This window comes from Lates calcarifer, linkage group LG24 (genome assembly GCF_001640805.2).
Source record: "Lates calcarifer isolate ASB-BC8 linkage group LG24, TLL_Latcal_v3, whole genome shotgun sequence".
In the NCBI taxonomy this organism is placed as follows: Eukaryota; Metazoa; Chordata; class Actinopteri; family Centropomidae; genus Lates; species Lates calcarifer.
Window position 1 is genome coordinate 8,886,186 of NC_066856.1, and position 20,449 is coordinate 8,906,634.

At 39.4% G+C, this 20,449-nt stretch overlaps 1 protein-coding gene and 1 long non-coding RNA gene across 2 annotated transcripts in view; both read left to right on the forward strand.

Moving 5' to 3' along the window:
- Positions 1–960: 960 nt before the first annotated feature.
- LOC108900768 (uncharacterized) lies at positions 961–4,552 on the forward strand. The gene is made up of 3 exons (XR_001963790.2): positions 961–1,185; positions 3,792–3,886; positions 4,391–4,552. It is a non-coding gene; the product is annotated as an uncharacterized LOC108900768 (long non-coding RNA).
- Positions 4,553–9,226: 4,674 nt separating this feature from the next.
- The window catches only part of cntnap2a (contactin associated protein 2a), a 302,841-nt gene continuing 291,618 nt past the window's right edge, over positions 9,227–20,449 (forward strand). The window contains 1 exon segment of the mRNA XM_018701983.2: positions 9,227–9,854. Coding sequence (XP_018557499.1) covers positions 9,752–9,854 — 103 coding nt within the window. The 5' untranslated portion in view covers positions 9,227–9,751.

Sequence of the window (20,449 nt, forward strand, 5' to 3'; positions counted from 1 at the left end):
AAACTAAGATACGGAGACTTCTGTACCTGAGCTGGAGAAAGCATCTCTCTCTACAGTGGGCTCATACTTGTTAATTGTGATAAATTTAAGATATGAAGTGACTGATCTGAATGTCACATTTATTACAGGGCTTGCAACAGTGATAGAGCTAAGTGTCGCTGACATTTCCAAATCATGTCTAGCTCTTTTATGTTTGTTTTTGTTCTTAATGTCAGCTGTGAGCAGAATCTCTGGTTCCTGCTTCCCTGATATATAATACTGTATAATCTGAAAGAAACTCTAACTTAGAAGGTGTTTTAGATAATATGAAAATACTTGCGAGTGTTGGGGCGAGCAGCTAGTTGGAGTTAATGAGAACCACAATCTTGTGGATAAGGTTCCTATTTTTTTCTAACAAAGAATTGTTTCCCCCCCATAGTTTATTACTTCCATTGTAGTTCAATACAGCACTTTAATTACACATCTGCTAAGTAGGGAAGGGGTTGTAGTTTGACCACATTTTGAAATGCATCACAGTAAAAATAAGTGCCATTTTGTTACATCATTATTTTGTAGGCGTGGAACAGGAAAATAAAGCACAATACAGTGGTGTCAGAAGTCAGATGAAGAAACTAATGCTAATCTGCCAAGAACTCCAGAGCACTGACAGTGCTACTTTGTTAAAGCTAGTGCTAAAAAATAAATAAATAAATAAATAAAAATAAAAATCAGGCTTCGGTACCACTATGTACGTCATGTACCACTGAGTAGTAGGGCTATTAATGTTTAAAGAGCCTAAATTATTATGGAGTTGGGTAACATAATGTTTTACTCAGTCAACACGTGATAAAGTGTTAATGTTAGCAGGTCTAGTTAACTGTCTTTCCTGTGGCAGACATTTAAACTTGTCAAACACAGGTGTAACTAATCACGCTGATTAGCAGCTTTCAGGTGTGGCAGTTAGAGCTCCGGTAAAATATACAGTATATAATGTGATTGGGTACACCTGTACCCTCCGCCCTGTTTAATTAGTACACTCTGCCGTGTGGAGGCGGCATCGTTGTACGGAGCCTAATCGGCTAACCACAAGAAACAAAAGAAGACAAACTGCGCGCGCGTGCGTATAAGTGCGCGCACACCTCCCAGTAAACGGACAACAGACGCTAAAGAAGCAGAGAAAGTGGTCTGAGAAGACGCAGATTCAAGGTGAGCACCATGACATTGTATGTAACTCCAACAACGCTTGCATAACAGTATTATTGGTAGCACGTCACATGTTGTGTGTTTGTCCAAGGCAAGAGAAAACGTTTGTAGCACTTGGCTAGAAGCCAACCTCCGTAGTGCTAGCTTTTGTCCTGAGCTCTCTCTCTCTCTCTCTCTCTCTCTCTCTCTCTCTCTCTCTCACACACACACACACACTTGTACACGTATCTTTGTGGGGTCCTGTCTTTGACGTAATGCATTCCCTAGCCACTTACCCTAACCTTAACCATCACAACCCAATGCTTTACCCTAACCTAAACATAATTCTGCCCCTAACTCCTAGAAACCAAGTCGTGATGCCCAACAGCTGCTGGACTCCTGAACTATAGTGGGCTCCCAGCTTTTGGACCTTCCACACAACACACACACATTTTCTCTTTCACTCACCACTCCGTTCCCTTCAAAGTCTGACTGACAATTTCACCTTTGACTTCTGCTTTTTCTGATATGACAAATCAAAATGCCGTGCTGTGGGAAACTTGACTGTCTAGTAATGTTTTATGCAAATAACGAGCCAGTATCTGACAGTTCAGCCAGATGCTGCAGCTAACAGCACATGAATATCAGATTATCTTCAAGGTCATATAGTTTGAAGCTGAAGTTTTCCTTATTTTTTTCTGTTTGCCAAAATATACAAGATAAGTGTTGCACTGACTATGTAACCTGAGTGAGATATAGGTGGTGATGTTATGTATGTCACAGAGGGGCAGAAGTGTGTGTCGAGACAGTTTCTGCTTTGTATGAAGGCTTAAGACTTATCTATTTAAATGAACCCCTATTTATTTATGTCTTCCACTGTGTCTGCCTCTCTATACATCTATGAAGCCATGCAACTAATCTTGCAAATATTGGCTAATAATAATAACTAAAATTTATGACAAATGCTGCAAAACATCACCAAGAGCACATGACTGTTTATGATTTGCCTTCTCTTAATTGTTTTTACAAGTAGGTGTCATGAATGAACACTGTGTTAAATGAGGCTTCAAGTGATGAATCTCTTAGTGATTCAATTGGCTGCGAAGCCTCAGTGCCTCAGGAAAGCCTTGTTTTGCTGTCACCAATAACTGGCCCGGTTTATTTATGCCGAATTGAATAATGGGCTTTTACTAGTGCTGGCCAAAAATGAACAAACTCTACTGATATTTTTGTGAGTTTGATAAAAATCAAGTTTAGTGCCAAGCACACATTTTATTGTTTTAGTGGCCAGATACACCTGGCACATCTGTTAGGAATGGGGTGGGATCAGCAAGAGTACATTATCTTACATTATAAAGGGGGCTTAGACAGCCAGTTACATTCTACTCATCCCCTCTAAACACAGTACTCTCCCCATCATGATGTACTTACAGTTTGGGAACCCCATAGAGAGCTTTTCACAGAGGAAACTTGTTGTCTGGGACATTGCCTGCTTCATCTCTATATTGAGACATAAATGTGATCTTGGTATGATACACAAATAAATTAGGATTGTAAAAATAACACTTTTTTGTTTTTGGAAACACTACAAAGAACAGTTTCTATCATATCACGTTGGTGATTGTGGCGCTCCTTATATTTAAAATCAAAAATACAGAGCTTCAGGTGTCATACTTTGTCATACTTGTTAAAAGATTGCCGTTGCCCTGGTTACCTGGATGTTTTGTTTTGGGGACACTGAGGGTGGGGGAAGGAATCGATACTTCTGAGAGATTTAATAGAGGAAAGAGTTTTAATTGAACTACAATATTTCATGTGACTGTGTAACTGTTTCAATGTGTCTGTATCCAACTTGCATGTTGATTTGCAGAAAGTTTACAATAATCAAAATGACAAGTTTACTGTACACATAATGATGTGTCGTTGATGTTTCTGTGGTTATTTTGCAACAGTCTAGCGCTGGTATGTACATATTTTAATCAGCAGATCTGCTGTGTGTAACTATGGCTTGACAGTGACAACATCACTCTTTTTAGATACTGCAGATACTGCTTTCAGAGAGACCCACCACAGTAAATGAACGTCTGTCAGTACAGACTACCTTCTAATTGTCATGGATTACAGAGCTGATAAGAATCACTCATTGTTCTTTTTCTGTTTAGCTGGCATTATTGCCAGAGAGATGAGCAAACACATATGGGTGTGACATTTGTGTTAATAACACATGATGTATAATTGACAGGATTGCAAATTGTGTTTATGTGGAGATTTCTTTGTTGTGTTGGAAAAATGACATGTTATTTCTCAATGAAAACAAACAAATGTTAGTATTATTTGCTTCAGTAGTTACTACTACCGTAATCAGTTAAATTATTATGAGGCTATTTTAATTTTTTTCCACAGTAACAATCTTAAATTGAGAGGAAAATACATTTACCTTACCACACCATACTAATATATACAAGGGCTAACATCTGCTCTCAAAACAACCTTAGTTCTGTGTAGCATGAATTCCACAAGATGTTGGAAACATTCCTTTGAGATTCTGGTCCATGTTAACACAAGTGCATCACATAATTTCTGCAGATTTGTCAGCTGCACATTCATGCTGCCAATCTTCTGGTCTTCAGGTGATGTATTGGATTCAGATCTGCTGACTGGGGATGCCACTGAAGTACACTGAACCCACCGTGGTCTTCTGCTGTTGTTGCCCACCTACCTCAAGGTTTGACATGTTGTGCATTCTGAGATGCTTTTCTGCTCACCACGTATATAAGGTGTAGTTATTTGAGTTACCTTAGCCTTTCTATCAGCTCACACCAATCTGGCCATTCTGCTCTGACTTCTCATCAACAAGGCATTTCTGTTTGCAGAACTGCCGTTCACTAGATGTTTATGTTTCTTCGACCTGTCTGAGTAAACTCTAGAGACTGTTGTGCATGAAAATCCCAGGAGATTAGCAGTCTCAGAAATACTCAAACCAGCCTGTCTAACACTAACAATCATGCCATGGTCAAAGCCACTGAGATCACATTTCTGTTCCATTCTGTTGTTTGCTGTGAACATCGACTTAAGTTCCTGACCTGTATCTGCAAGACTTTAGGCATTGCATGTCTGCCATGGGATTGATGGATTGGATAATTAGCAGGTGTACTGGTGTTCCTTGAAAAGGGACAGTTTCAATTTTAATATACCTATTAAAATAAGTAACTGCTAACTTTATCTGCAGGTCAAGGAATAAGGTAGTATGTTCACATACTACTACTGCCCTAAAGTCTGCAGACATCCAATCAACAGCAACATTGTGTACAGTGTGACTTCATCAAGATAGCAGCTCTACATCTTGGTAACTGGATGAGCTCATCTAATAAGGTAAGGACGTGGTTAGCCAGCAGGGAAACTGATTTAAAAAATAATTTCACAAAAACAGGATGTGAAAGCCTTGCAATTCTCACCCAACCACTAAATCACATAATGACGCCACTGCATCAGGTTGCATGGTGTATGTAGTGAGTGTAAAGGTAAGTGTGAGCATAAAATAGATTCAGTAATCATTTAACTATTAGAGACCAGGGTAAAACAATTAAAACTTTTTACATTTACCATTGCATTGGAAATGTGAGCTATGTTTAGTGTTAAGTGGTATAACAGAGTGTTTAAAGTTAAAGAAAACATTGAAATTACATGGTATGGTGTTAATGAAACGCTTCAGATGTCATAGTTTGTGACTTAATATACATGAAATATGACAAATATGACAGTTGTAATCCCATCCAGTGAATACAGTACATACAGTAGTTATCATGTAGTGGTGTTATTTGTGACATATTGTAAGCATAAACTGTTAAAAACCTGAACCACTATTTTAAAAATAACCCCACATCTGCTTACTCTGGAGCCTTTGAGTTATTGCTAGACTTATTTAAAATTTTATGTGTGAGCTTTCTCTGACCTATAGAAGGCTTTTTTTTCCTGTAGGAGAGCTATGTTTGCATCATTTGAGCTGACTATGCGCCATTCCCTGTGATTTAAACATAGCAGGGTTTGGTGTGTGCAGTTTATTGTTAATGTTCTGCCAGGAAATGTGTGTGTGTTGTGTGGTGTGTGTGTGTGTGTGTGGGGGGGTGTCACATTTGCTCATTTGTCTTCAGAAAAGTAGAAGGTCATGTCATACATAAGAAACTTACATTTTAGTTTGTGGATTGAGTAGAAAAGGAAGTTTGATCCTATTCAGTACTTCAGTTTGCCAGAGTAACTTAATAATAGGTGTTGATGAAATTGTGGAGGAGGGATTCTTGTGTTCCCTTGTCTTACTTTTTCCACCAGTGAATCACTCTATAGACCACTCCTGAATTCCTCCCTGGGGTAGCAATTTGGTCGCATCATTCTCCAACCCTTGAATTGTATTGGGTATTTCAGCAAAGAATTCCTTCTTCACCTTAGACCACTTACACTGTTTATCCAATCTTTTCTCTCTCCAGTGTATATTAAATACACTCTAGTGTTTTAACTTTATTGAGAGTCTATTGTGCTGAGTCAGAACATATAATAATGCATGTTATCATCACAGTAATTTCCCCTCATAAAACAGACCACAGATTCTTATCTAATGCTTGTTTAAAGTATCTTTTGAAAAACTCTAGCAAAACTTAAGAGAATAGTTTAACACATTTCCTCATATTGTTTATGAGAGGTAAAAGTGGCATCTTTTCTGATGATCCCACAAGATTGAGGTCATGTCATGAACATGACCTCAGAGCCTTATTTTCTCTGTGCTACAGTGGGTAGATGATAGCAGTGAGGCTGCCAGGGTAGCAGCTATCTGTGGAAAATTGCTCTCTCCTCATGAGCATTTTACTTAACAAAACAGCCTTCCTCCGGAGATTCATCACTGCTGTCATCAACTTTTTTGTTCAAAATCTATGGGCCATCAGTCATCAGCTGTTATTTTTATGAGATGAATGATGGCTGTAAATTACCATGCATGACATATTGACAAACCCATTTGCAGTCCTTGTGGAGAAAGAGCACTGTCATACAGCAAAAGGCATGGTGAAGGGGTGAATGGAGCAATAAACATGCAGAGGAGGGAGAGGGAGACACAGGGAAATTGACAGAAACAGACAACAGAAAGAAAGAGGAAAAGGGAGAGAGAAGATAATGATATAAAGAAGTATACTTGATATTTTGGCTCTATGGATGGCAGTTGATTGGCCATGTCATTTTGAAAGAGGAAATGCTTCTATCTCCCAAGTCATTCTCTAACTTCTCTTATGCAGGGAGGAGACAAACCACTTGGAGAATCTATGTGATGCCAAAGATATTGTTGTATGATCCCACCTCTCTAAATAACCAACTGTGCTGTGATGGGATAAACTGATTGTGGTACATCACAGCACTGGATTGAGCCATAAAAGAGTTTGGGAACCGTGTTTAACCTGTAGAAAAAAAGACACTTTAAACCTTATTTTGGGACAAAGCTACCTAGCTTTTTGAGCAATTTTAACAGATGTAACTGGTGCTTCTACACATGCAGTTTTTATGTCCTGGTGACCATTTAAAGTGAAGTCATGGCCCATTCATTTAAATAGGAGCCTGGTTCTGTTAGCCTGAAATAATTGGCGAAGGACATTGCCAAGGAGGCTGCTGGGTGGTGAGACTTGCCTAGAAGGACTTTGCTATAAGATTCTACTTGCTAGCCACTCAGTGTGCTGAATGTGCACAGGAGGGCCTGTCACACTTGCCTCCTTACTGTGTGACCTCACTGCTATTTCACTGGGGCAAAAAGAGCAGGAAGGGTTAGGATATGGCATGCAGTTTTGGAAACCTCAGAGTTGACTTTATGAGTGACACTGAATGTTCTGCTAAAAAAAAAACCCTGGGTTAAGAGTAATTGTTATATTGTTTTATCTTAGGGAAAAGATTATTTTTACCTTTAGCTACCATGTGAATGAGCCAACTTGCAATCTAATGGTAATGGTAAACATTTTGATAAGATCGAATTTGAGATAATGCTGGTTCCTTTTGCTAAATCTTTTAATGATCAAATGCCAGCTGTGCTATGTAAGGTTTGTGTCTGTTTCTACCTTGTGTGTAAGCATCACCAGAGGGCCCTCTGCATTTGAAATGAAATGAATGAAAATGTCACATCTAATTGTCATTTCAAATCTGTCTTTACTTTTAACCAGTGTTTTTGTGAATTTGTTGCTTAGGCCCATAGTTCTCATCACCTATTGATACACTTATTTTATGTATTATAACAGATAAATCTAAACTGTCTACAGTTTCAAGAAAATCATGTTTTCTGGTACGCCTTTCAGGAGATGCACATCAGTTACTTAGTAGTTTCAGAGCCTATGTACTTTTAACACAGAAGACATCGCCATTACAGCCATTGTAGTTCATTTTAAATAACTTGATTAACATGCATTTATGCTATTTCTTTTGAGCAATGTGAAATCATATACTCAAAGGGATCACCAACACTTAAGTAATCAATAGCATTATTATCCTCCATCTCTTGCATTTTAAACTAATTATATGATAAGAACACAATGACTGTAGTAAATATTGTATACTCCAGATCCCCAATGAAATACATTAATGTTTCTGTTTGTACAGTAGTGACTGATAATCCCATAAAATGTTTTAACCCATGGCCCTGCATTCATGATGCCATGCTGGCTGTCATAGTCAGTCCCTCATTTCGAGAAATAAATTAGACATTACCACTGATGGAGCTTTCTGTTGTGAATTTTCCATTTTCATCCTTTTCTTCCTTTAGAAAAATGTTCCCAGTAGTAATGATAATCACACATTATGTTCTGGACAGATGACAATGACTTAGACATGATAGTGACAAATGCAGACAGCCAGATATGGAAGGCAATTTGTCATTATGAAAACATGTTCTTTCACCAGCTTCTGGGGCATATTTCTAGATTTTCCTTCTTGTTCATATAGCAAAAACATCACCATCAAACCACTGGAACCGTCTCCACAGACTGGAGGCAGAATTAAGTAATATACAGGGGTGGGGGGAAAAGTAGAAATCAAGTTTAAGTTCTTTGGACTCATCTGTCGCTTTCACTTACATACAGTCTAAACATTTGGACCAAAGTCCTGTAGAGCTGCTCATCCATACAAAGTGACCAAAATGACTAGAAGACTAGCGGAGTAGTTTTGACCCAAAGTTCAGTCTGAGAGAACTACAGTTTAGATTAATTTCTGCAGGACATCTCCCCATAGTGCAACTCACCATTGTTTAATGATAGCAGAAATGGAAGTAGTCACATATAGCTCAATACTTAAGGAATTCCTTTCAGCAGAGTCAGACCCTAGATTTCCAGAGCTAAATACAAGTGTAATGTCAGAGTGTAAAAGCCACTGGCTGAGCCAAATCCAGCCCTGAACTCTTGAAAAGTTAGGAAATTACTTGAAAATATCTGTTGTACTGCAAATATGCTCCCCAAACCTCTAATCCAAGCTTGTGATATCTGGAGGCAATAAAACTGAGATGTGCCAAGTTAATACAGATATATCCAAGAGGAGTTAAAATGCCAAATCACTGACAGATGTCTCTTTACTTTTTATATACTTTTTCAATAAATGTCTAGAAACCTATGAAAACACTTTAAAAAATCATTACTTGTCATTATGGGGTATTTTTGTCTACATTATACAACAAACCTAAAACATATCTGCAGCCCTGTAACAGGTCAGAACAAGCTGAGATCATTTCTAAATTAACAGTGTTCTGAACTTACTCACACCTTGTGTTTGATTTAGTCTCTGTCATCTTTTTCCTAGTAAAACCAGGCTGAGAGTAACAGCTGCATACCACAAATGTTTAGTACTGTTTATCAGTGAATCGTTGCAACTGCGATTACCCAAAAGACAAGAAAGAGATACATCAAGATATAGAGAGTGACCGTAGGTTTAGAGCTTTTGGTATGAGGAAAGGAGAAGGGTGCACCGAGTGCAAGGCTACCACCACCTAGAGAAGAAGGGGGGCACTGTCTGGCTATAAGAAACGGAAAGACATTTAGAGAGGGGGAGAGGCAGAAAGACTGAGATAAGTTCAGCGCCACGGACAGCGCACCGGAGCGCTGGAGAGGAGAAATCAGTTCAGTGGATTTGAGCTGCGCTCAGTCATGCCTCCTTGAACTACTGGGGCTGATACTGTACCATACAGATGCACCCAGTCGTCTCGTCTTGTGCAGGTGGAGACACGGCTGTTGTTGTTGTTTTTTGTCTTAGTCAGGATTCGCTAAATAAGGAGGCGAGATAGCTGCAGAGAGAAAGTACAGGCCAGCCTGTTTGACGGCGCGATCCTTACATCATCTCTTTATTAGAGAGAGAGGGAGTCAGAGAGACATACATAAAGAGATACAAGAGAGGGAGAGAGAGAGGGGGAGCGATAGAGAGAGCGAGAGAGAGAGAGAGTCCGTGCAGCCAGGCTCCTCTGCCAGTCCTCAACTGCGAAGCGAGTCTGACGGACCGACTGGCGTTACCATCACCCGGCTGTTTTTTTTCCTCTGAGTGTTTTCTCTCCCTCTCCCGTTCTGCTGCGTCCACACCGGCCGTGAAGATGCACTGGCACCGTCCTGCCCAGGGATTGACGTTGTTATTGCCGGTCGCTTTGTGGATTTTCTGCCATGTAAACGGTGTGCGCGGAGCTTTGCCAACAACCCGTAAGTTGTTATTTTATATTTTTGGACGTGTCACAAAGCGCTGAGCGGGTGAGACTGAATACGGATGGGAAGCAGAGTGAGCCTGCCTCTGGAGCAGAGCAGTATAGAGGCAGAGACGGTGCTTTTACCGGCGGGGCTGCAGGTATCCCCACGGTAGTGCCAGCCGGGGTTCTCCAGAGCTTGAGAGCCAGGCGGCAAAAGGGAAAGGGGAGTAAGGGAAAGGGAGCGGGCTTACCTTCTGAGTAGACCTACACGTGTAAACTCTTCAGGATCTTAGGTTCATTGATTTTAGCGCCCGGGATTTTCTGCCCGTTGGGTGGTTCTGATCACGGGATTTCAGTGCCTTCAGAAAGTGCTGGATTACTGAATGACATTTCAGTTGTGCCAGTTGTGCTTTGCTGTTTTTGTGCAGTCTCAATCCTGGGGCAGAGTGTATTTGAGAGACGAAAAGTTTGACACCATTTCACAAATGTTAGGCCATTTCTTTTTTACAGCTCTTGAGGGATTTTTTGGATTAGCGTTATATAAGAACGTTGCATCTGTTTTCAGACCATTGCACTGCATTTGCCCCCTCAGGAATCCAAATGCAGAGGTTTTGTTGAATCTCCAGATTTTCAGGGGGTTTTGGTGTAGTGGACTCTGTGGAAGCTGAGTCTTACCTGTCAGTGACCCAGAAGCAAATTGAAGATTTATTTAATTTCAGCCTATTTTGCATGTGTAGTCTGTTCATGCAATTTGAATTTTGATGAGTTTCTCCATAAGTGCCAGGTCTGGGCTCATTTTAGCCAACAATTATTTAGCCAACAGTCACTGAAAAACTTGGAGGCAACTTCTGTAGTTCAAAGGTGACCATACCTGAAATACTGAGGATGGATTTTATTGCGTGGTTCAAGCCCCATTCTTTATAGATTAAACCAGGGGATTATCCTGTTTTGGCTGTTAACTAGTTACAACCTGTAATTTTAGTGCTGAGAGTTTGTGTACACATTTCCTGACGTTGCACATTTTTGCAGTACATCACTATAGTACCGCAATATCCTCAATGACAGATTCCCAGGGATTCGGGGTGTTTACTGTAGGCATATATTGTACAGGATTAATCGTAGTTATTTCATTCTAGTGGCGTTTTCCTTGGCATTTTCTGAAACTTACCAGCAGTCTCACATTTTAAGCTAAACGTGCAATTATTGGTCCTATCCATCTTGAAAAGGCTCTGTTATGTTTGGCTCTTTATTTTACTGAAATCATCCACACCTGGCTTGGTGTCATTCCGATCTTGCTGAGGGTGACTGAGCCGACTCTGAGGGTTCAGTGTGACTGATTCCCCCGGTGATGGCCAGGTCTTCATGAATGTGTCCGGGGATGCGCCTCATTAATCATCCTGTAGGACAGACAACGGCGAAGAGACGCCAGGAGTGCTGTGTGTGTGCGAGTGCGTGTGAAGCAGCGTTTGTAAGTGCGTCTGCCAGAAGCGAAAAGAGACAGGGAGAGTTACAGGAGATGGACAGTGCGTTTTTCTTTTTCAAAGCCAGTGCTCATGAAAGCGACCTCACAGCGAATAGATGTCATAGTGGCAACACGTTATTTATAAAACTGTATTGATTTCCTTTATGGAAATACTCAGTCGTCTTGCAGCTCTCAATTGGCAGGTCTCACTGGGTTAGCCTCCAGTGTCCCTGGAGCAAGAGGACATTCATTGTCGTGTTAAAGGACACTTCACCTGTGGGCTTGAGCAAGGCTGATTTAAAGACTTGTCATGAATGAAATTTAAATTCTACAGACCTGTTGAATTTTTCAAGCTAGAGAGTCTACCTAAATTATTTCATATTATATAAATGTTCTCACATAAATTTATGCTATGCAAAATTTTAGGTTATTTTGCAAAATTATAAGCCCCATAACGTATTTTTAAGTAATAGCACAAGAACCAAAATTAGGAAGAAAAGGTCACTGTAAACTTCATGTTAGGTTATGTCTTGAACTCATCAATAGTGAGCTAAAATGTATTTGTGTATACGCATCTACGATGCACACTTTAAACCACATTTTTAATAAAAATCCAACATAAATGTTTTTGGGCACTATCCATAGCATTTTAAAATATGTTGCATTACAAAACGTAAGAGAAAATATGACACAAGGGAAATATCCATATGTGTGGAGAAGGATCAGGGTAGGATTTTTAGGGAAGCAAGCAGTGTGTGCGTGTGTGTGAGAGAGACAGAGAGAGTCACACAAACGGAATGTTGAATCGGACCAGAAGTGCTGACTTTATCCCTCCTCAGGGACTATATGTGAAACACCCGGGGGAACAGACAATGTCATTGTGACCAATGGTCTGAGGCATGGACTAAAAAAGATTAACATTTCCATCCTACCAGAGCGTACACACACTCACACATTAAAAGTCAATGGGCTAGTTGACCCACCGACTGTGTGGAGTCTCCCAAGTGCACACTGAAAATGCTGAGGCATGTGTACTAATGTCAGTGTAAAGCGAATGAGAGAGCAGTAAAGAGATTTATATATGTGTTTTGTTCTTTTGTATATAGATTTGTGTGCATGTTCATTTACTGTATATGTTCATGCATGCATAGTTCCACAAATGATGTATGTTGAGCAGTAATCCAGGGATTTTCTCCTACGCCGCATTGAAAAATACAAACTCACAAAGGTGCATACACAACCACAGATGGTCACACAACTGAAGAAAAGTAGATTGTCTTTGTCCTTGTTGTTCCTCAGCTGCATATTCTAATGAGTTGTCACTGTACAATATGTAAATTTGTTACTGTTGTAACTTGTCTGAGGTCTCTCACCACCTACCATTATGTCTCATAATCATTGGGACATTCATTTTCTCATTAGCAATTCAAATTAACATGTTTCTCTGATTAAGATGGTTCACACAGAAAATTTCAGACAGAAATATCAGCTCAGTGTATATAACATATTGATGTGTGATGCACTGTAGTCCAAGTATTTTTGTATTATTTTGTTTGTGCAGATATCTGGCTCAGTTTACCTTAACCTTGTTTGAAACAACAAATCTTTTCTTTAATCTGCCTTGAACTCTTCAGCTCTGCTTTGCACCATTGCTGTTTATCACTCCCTATGTTAAGGATAAAGGATTAAATTTTTTAACATTCCCAGAACCAGTGTGTGAAAAGTAAAGGATGTGCCTTTAAGTCACTGTGTTAGTGACACTGTAGGTGGCTAAATGGGATGCCCCTAGAGCTTGTCTGATATAGAATCAGATTAGCCTTTTCTCATCTCATTAAGCATGCCAGGCCATTTGACATAGACATCAGTCTGGTTGCACCTCCAGGGCCACACAGGACAAGGCAGGGTTTCCTGTTCTTCAATATTATTCATTTCATACCATGTAAAATAAAATGAAGATATTTAGCTGCATCCTGCTGCCAACACAGATCTCCTTAGGTAAGTTTGAAGCATTTATAATTGTTATTATTATAGTTGACTGAGTGAGTGCGATTCTAGTATACTTTTGAGGCCCTACAGCCAAATGCTGGATCCCAGGGTTAAGACTTGGTTTTAGGATTACTGTTAGAAGTAGGTTTAGGTTAGAGTCAGGGTTAGAGCAAAGTTTAGGGATAGGCATTCAGTTGTGATGGTTAAGGTTAGGGGCTATGTCAATGTTAGGTCCCCACAAGGATAGGACATGTGTGTGGCAGTGTGTTTGTATGTGTGATGGCTCCCATTAGGAGGTGGTAATAATAGGATTAAGGCTGGAGGAAGCAGACTGGTTTGGGTCAGATTAGATCAGATCAATGCTTGGTGTTTAGCTATGTTTGGCCCCAGTGTATTTATATGTGTGCACCAGCCTGTGTTTTGGGCGTGTGCGTGTGTCCACATTAGTGGATTTATCGTGCATTGAAGCAAGTGAGTCAGAGCAAGGAAACAAGGTGGAGCTGTTAATTGCACTGCCATTTTTCTCTTCCGCCCTGTCCTCCTCTGTCCAAATTGCCCTCTTCCTCTTGCTTTTTTATCTATTGTTTCTTTGCACTTCCTCTATTTTCACTGAAATCCCTCCACCTCTTTTTTTCATTCTATGTCTAGCTCTTGCTACTGCGCTTTCCACCTGTCTTTTTGACTCTTTTTTTAAATAAAGGATCCAATCAAAAAACCCTTTGGTGTCCTGCTTGCATCCTTTCAACTTTCTCATCTATAACAACGCCTCATGATTTTTTTCACTTATTCCTACTTTCTCCCGCTTAGTCCACTGATTCCCCAGTTTTTCTCATTTCATTCAGTTTTTTTTTATAGCTCTAGCCTCCTGCCCTTTTTTTGTCCTAAGTATCTCTAATTCTTTCTATCCCTTCTTGGCTTCCCTCAGTGGTTTTATCATCTGGCCATAATCACTTTCCTCTTTCCTTGTATTTTCTTCTTGTCCTTTTTCATCCACCCAATCTCTCTCCTGACAATCTGTCCCCTTCCCTCTTCACTCCTGATTACAAATATACTTGATAAAAAAAGTCCCCACTAGCCACTTTTCAAGGGAGTAATGTGATGCGTCTGCTTGTGCATGCTCTTGCAAACTCTCAGAGCAGCACCTATGTGTGTGTGTGTGTGTATGTGTGTGTGTGTGTGTGTGTGTGCATGTGTGAGTGTGTGTGCGTGCCAGTGTGAGTGTGCATGTCTGTGCAACAACCAGACCGTCATGGACTGCAGCCAAACACACACAGCCACACTGCATTCTCCTTTTTTGGTCTCATACAGCTCTTAAATTTTGCTTGCCCCATCAATGTATGAATATTTTACCCCACTAAAACTTGTATTGCATGGCATTGCTTTTGAGAGAAAAATACTTGACCTATATTTCCAAAAGCACTTTATTTTCATAGCAAGGAATCACAATTGCTTAATTTCACAGCAGACCATAATAAATGGATATGAAGTTGACTTGACAACTTGCCTGGTAACACTTGATGAAAATATAACACCGTAGGTAGCTGAAAGCCTTCACCAACCACCTGTCAGTTAATATAATATATATTCTAACATGCACAAAGTAATAAATTGCCAAAACATTCATACCCATGTTTGCAGTACATAGAGGCTTTTCACTGATTATTAATGTCATAGATTTCAGGCATAACATATATATATATATATATATATATATAATAGTAAGAAATACATTGTCATAGCCACCATGTTTTCTTTTTTCCTGTTCACGTTAAGCTTTATACTTTCACTATATCGGTCTCCTTGAAAAATTGAAATTTTTCTCTTGCAAGTGAATGCTACTGTGAGGCTATCTATGTTTCATCTTGGGAGCAAGGCCACAGTGATACAAATGTACAGTGACAAGTCATGCAGCATAATTCCCTTAACAATGTCAGTAACGTAACATGCACACACTCTCCCTCATACACAGAGACCAACACCATGCAGCTCACACATAGACTACCGCTCTTTTTCTCTGTCCTCTGCTGTCCTCAGACACATACACTCACACACACAACCCTGCTCTGCTCATTGAATGTTACTAACTTAACACGCAGTAATTGAAAACCCAACCCATGCATAATGGGGACTGTAGTACAGGTGCTTAATTGTGTAAATCTTCATCTGCAGGTACAAATATGAGATGTAGTGTGTGTGTGTATGTGTGTGTGTGCATGCATGTGCAAATATGCAGGATCTGAAAGTTATTCTAGTGGAATGTGTTCTCATTAGAACCTGTCAGAATCTGTCCACCTCATTAGACAAGGGTCTCTGAGATGGAGAGTGGGCTGGCAGGATAGAGGGAGAAAGAGAGAAAGACAAGAGAAGAGGCGGCATTTATCAGAAAAGAGAGAAGGATGAGGAGAGACAGCACAAGGAAAGATGGTCAGGAGCGAGAATTTTCTCTGACACCTTGTCATTCAATATTACTGTTGTTATTATAATCTGTAGCTATGCAGCCGTTACATTAGTCAGAGAATGGGCTATGTCACCTAATGCTGCACTTCCCTTTGAAGATACCTTGTTTTTTTTACAACTTGATTGATCATACTGTATTATACCCTTCATAATTACCTTTACAATTGGTGTGACTATCCACTTAAAATCCACTTACTGTACATCATCATCATCATTATCATCATCAGCATCATCATTTTAAGTATCTCTATGGAACCAGTATGAGCAGTATGGTCACAAATTGTCTGGGGGGATGCAGAAAGACATAAAATAAATAAATCAAAATAATTTAAAAACTCAGAATCAGAATAATAGTAAACAAATTTATTTCAGTTCCTTTTTTTCAAAAATAAAGAAGGTTGTAACATATATAGAAGGTAATACTCTGCTAAGCATAGATCTTCTTGAGCTGTAACTTAGGGCTAGACCTTTGGAAATCCACTGAGTGCCATTTGAGACAGGCAACCTGCCCCATTAGCATACTATGTAGAGAGGTTTAGATGATGATGTGATTTTCCAACCTTTGAAACTTTACAACCTGATTGGCAATTGCAATGGGTTTCTTGATTCAAATTTATTACTAAACCAATTTTACTGGATAATTTAGGACAAAATTGTTGTGACCTTTTCCAAAGTAATCATCAGGTATTCCCATGTTTGTCCATTTTTAATCTTTTCCGTATCAGCTGAGGAGACACTAGACTTGAGATTGGTGCTGATTATATGTGTAAGAAAACTTGACAGAGTAATCTGTATTTAGGTTCTGAAATACTCCAGTTCAGTTTTCCAGTTGATTTTTGCTGTGAGCTTAAGATAGACTAAGGGATTTCCAAATACTGTACAGAATGAGGTTGAAATCTTGTTTGTTTTAGCCTTGAATGTACCTGTTAAATCACTAAGTAGGAGCTAGTAGTTAGGGTACAACAACTGGCCTTAGATTGATCTTGGGAGAATGCCAGAATTGAGCTGCAACAGGGTGAAGAAAGTGTTAGAAAGAGCAGTTAAAAGCAGTGTACTGTAAGTGAACCTGACCCATACCCCATCAGTGTCAAAACAACAGTGTCAAAAGTAGCACCTCTGTCAGCAGCCGGGAGAAGGTTTAGACATACTGACTAGAGCAGTGTTATACCCCTTGTACATGCTCTTGAACTACTGCCAAAGCAGGAGCGATCATCAGTGTAAATGGCTTTTTTTTGTCTAGCAACCAAAGAGGAGATGCTAGAGCAGTTTTGATTGTTACTGATAAAAACTATAGAATTTATAAAAAATTTACAACATGTTTTAATTACATCGTCATTGCCTCAATACATTTTGCATTGTATGCCTCTCAGCAGTTTTAACGCTGAGCCTCTCAATGGTCTTTGGTTCATTATGTATTTAAAACTTCCTGGTTTGTTGACTGAACTGCACTCACTTTGAGTTCCCCCTGCCATGTTGAGGCAGTAAACCCTTCTGAAATTGTTCTCCAGAACTGTTTGTTTATTTGTTTTTGTCATATATTTTGTGCTTTGTATTTGCTTCAAGTCCAAACAGCATCCTGCTGGCACATATAATTAACTTGTGCACTTTTATTAAGGAAGTATAATAATTTTGGTGATCATTAATTTGACCTTTGAGCTAATTTAGCATGACTGACCTGCTAGAAAGCAAGAGTGACCCATAGTAACATACCAAGTAAAAAGTCAAAGGATAATGATAAAAGAAAAACACAGGTACCCCAGACTGTGCATGCCATTAAAAATATGTAAGCATGATCATAAAAAAACATGTGATAATCTAAACCGCACAGATGTTAACTGTGATACTGTAGTATTTGGCCATTGCTCCACATAAACCACTGTCTTTAAATAATGTCAAAGTTTTAGTAAATGAGGAAAAACATGTTTTCCTGCTATAAGTGTGATATTAGATATTAAAGTATCAACTTGTCACAAATGTCAAATGTGGCAGAAGGAGTGATGTTTTTGCAGGACATCAATGATAGCCTAAATTTTTGAAACCACTGATTAATCATACATGCATTATTTAGTAATGGTGAGTACATTACATAGTGAGTCAAGATTTAATGAGACCTTGAGCTAATTACATAAATTAATTAGTTATTGCTCATGTAAAAATTATTAGCATACATTACAAAGTCATCAGCCAAGAGTTCCTTAGTGATCTTAGTGAAAAGCTGTAATTCTTGAATTAAATAAAGTTGCATTGAGGGTATTGTCACCAGAGAATGAAACTGTTGCTTTTGCTTGCCTCCTTTCCTTTGAGTTTAACCTATATTCTGCAACATTAACCCTTTGATCTGCACATGCCTGATGGATAACATGATGAATCCAGGGATTACACATTAAAAACCACAGCACAACATCTGTTCAGTTGTCTCACTTAACCACATACACAGCTTCAGTGAAGTTGAGACTCAACGTTTCTATGTCTTCCACTCCCCACCTTTTTGTCACATACAGTAGTAGCATAGTGTGTGTATATGTGTATGAGAGACTGAGTGTGTGTGTGTTTGTCAGACTGTGCATGTACGTACATGTGCATTTGCACGAGTCCACTTCTGTCATAATGGATGTTGGAAATCTAGCCACTAGCTCATGTGGAAGAGTGCTGTGGAAAAGGGCATTGTGCCGCTGCTAAGACAAATGTTGTTATTACTCTCAGCCTTTGCATTCAATTTGTTTCTTAAGCCGCTTGAATACCCAATTTACAGGCCAAGATTAAGTGAATTAATCTTTGGGCTACTTCCATTGAAGAAACATTCCTCCTTTTTCTCTTTAAGACTCAGAGGAAAAATACAGAGGCAGAATGGGAATATACTATAGTCAGCCAGTCACAAAACATAACTTCTGTGTTTTTCTGTGTGTGTGTGTCTGTATGCCTATCAGTATGTCTGTATATCTGTGTGTCTGTGGACTGACTCAGCCAGAAAGAAACAGTGGTTAAAGTGCACAGTAATTGGAATGTCAAACAGGCCTGGTCTCCTCCAGTCTTGGAACAACCTCAGGAGGATTGTCACAAGCACTAGAATTCCCACAATAGTGAGTGTGTGTCTGCATGTGTGCGTATTTGTGTATATATGTAGTTTTTCTTGTGTGCTTTCAGTACATGTGAAAAAAATCAGTATGCACACAGTGTATACTGCAAATCATTTGGACTGTGAATGTGTTTCTGTATTTCCGTGTACTTGCATCTTGTGTTAAAACAAGTTTGAGTTTTATACCTTGGAGGTAAGGAAATTTTGGTAAAAAAAAAGGAGATTTGGTCTATCATAACTTTCTTACACACCTTCAGAGACTCTGTTTGGGGGTTAAGGGTTGGGGGTTAAGCTTTTAGTTTTGATGGTTTAGTGTCCATACAAAGATAAATGTACAGTTGTGGGTGGGTACTGGCACTTCAGGTAATCACACGCTTGTATGTGTCAGTGTGTATTTTTGCGTATAGCAGAGGGAAGGTGTGTGTGTGAGTAGGTGTGAATGCTTGTGTGATTTAAAAAAAAAAAAAAAAGCCTTGTGTGTGTGTGTGCAAGATGGAGTAAAAGAGAGAGTTGAGGCTAGATGTGGATGTGGTTCATTAGCTCTGGTTCAAGGTGCTGTTACAGTGTGAGCAAAGATTAGTCAGACAGGGGTCACTGCTTCCTCTTTATACCTTTCTTTCACCTGCCTTCTCTCTGCCTTCTTATATATTTTTCTCTCACTGTGGCTTTCTGTGTCTTTTTCTCCCTCTCTTGGTACTCATCTGTCTTTGTCGATGTGCTCATCTCTCTCCTTCCCTCATTTCTCTTTTGTCTCTTAGACTGTTTTGTTCACCCAGGTTGCCCCTTACTCTCACTCACTTCATTCTTCTTTTTCTCTATTTAATGCCACATTGTCTCTGTCTTTTTACACATTGCTTACCCGTTCATATCTTGGTCATTTAACTTTGCTCTTGATTTCTTCATTTCTCCTCTTTATCTTGCTGTCTGTACCCATTGCCTCTTTATGTATGTCTCACCTCTCTCTCAAACTGTCTATATTATCAGGTAAGAGCAACATTGACACAACATTTATATTTACTTGACAAAAGCAGCAAGCCTTTGTTTGGTAACCATCTCACCAGTGCTGGGTGTACAGCTCTTCTCAGACTATGTTTGCTTGTCAGTGTGCTTAACACTGACAAGGTACAGAAATATAAAACATTTGGGTAGTTTCCTTCATCATAGCTTAAGTCTTTCATCAAATTCCATCTCAGAAATCCCAAACCTTATTGTATGATGGAATGTTATCGTAAAGACAGAGTTGGATATCACTGTGCTACAGATCAGCTAAGTAAATGGCACAGTTATACAGCAGGCTACTTAACCAAGTTATAATGGGTGTCTGCTTAGAGGAATCAGAGATTCATTTGAGGTTTGTCGTCTTATAAAATGCCTCTGACTCTCTTCTTCTGTAAATAACTGCCACTAATTAGTATCACTATTGCTTGCATATTGGTTTCAAGACATTGGTCAATTATATAGACATTCATACTTAACTTTCCTTGATCCCTCTTTCATTCCCTCTCACTCTCTAACAAGCAACTGGTTGAATTTGCAAAGAGTAGTTCTCCGAGTAATATTCTTGTGTTTTTTGCATTTAATTAGTCAGTCATTTCCAGTGCTTCAGACTCTATCTCTGTAGGTCATGTCT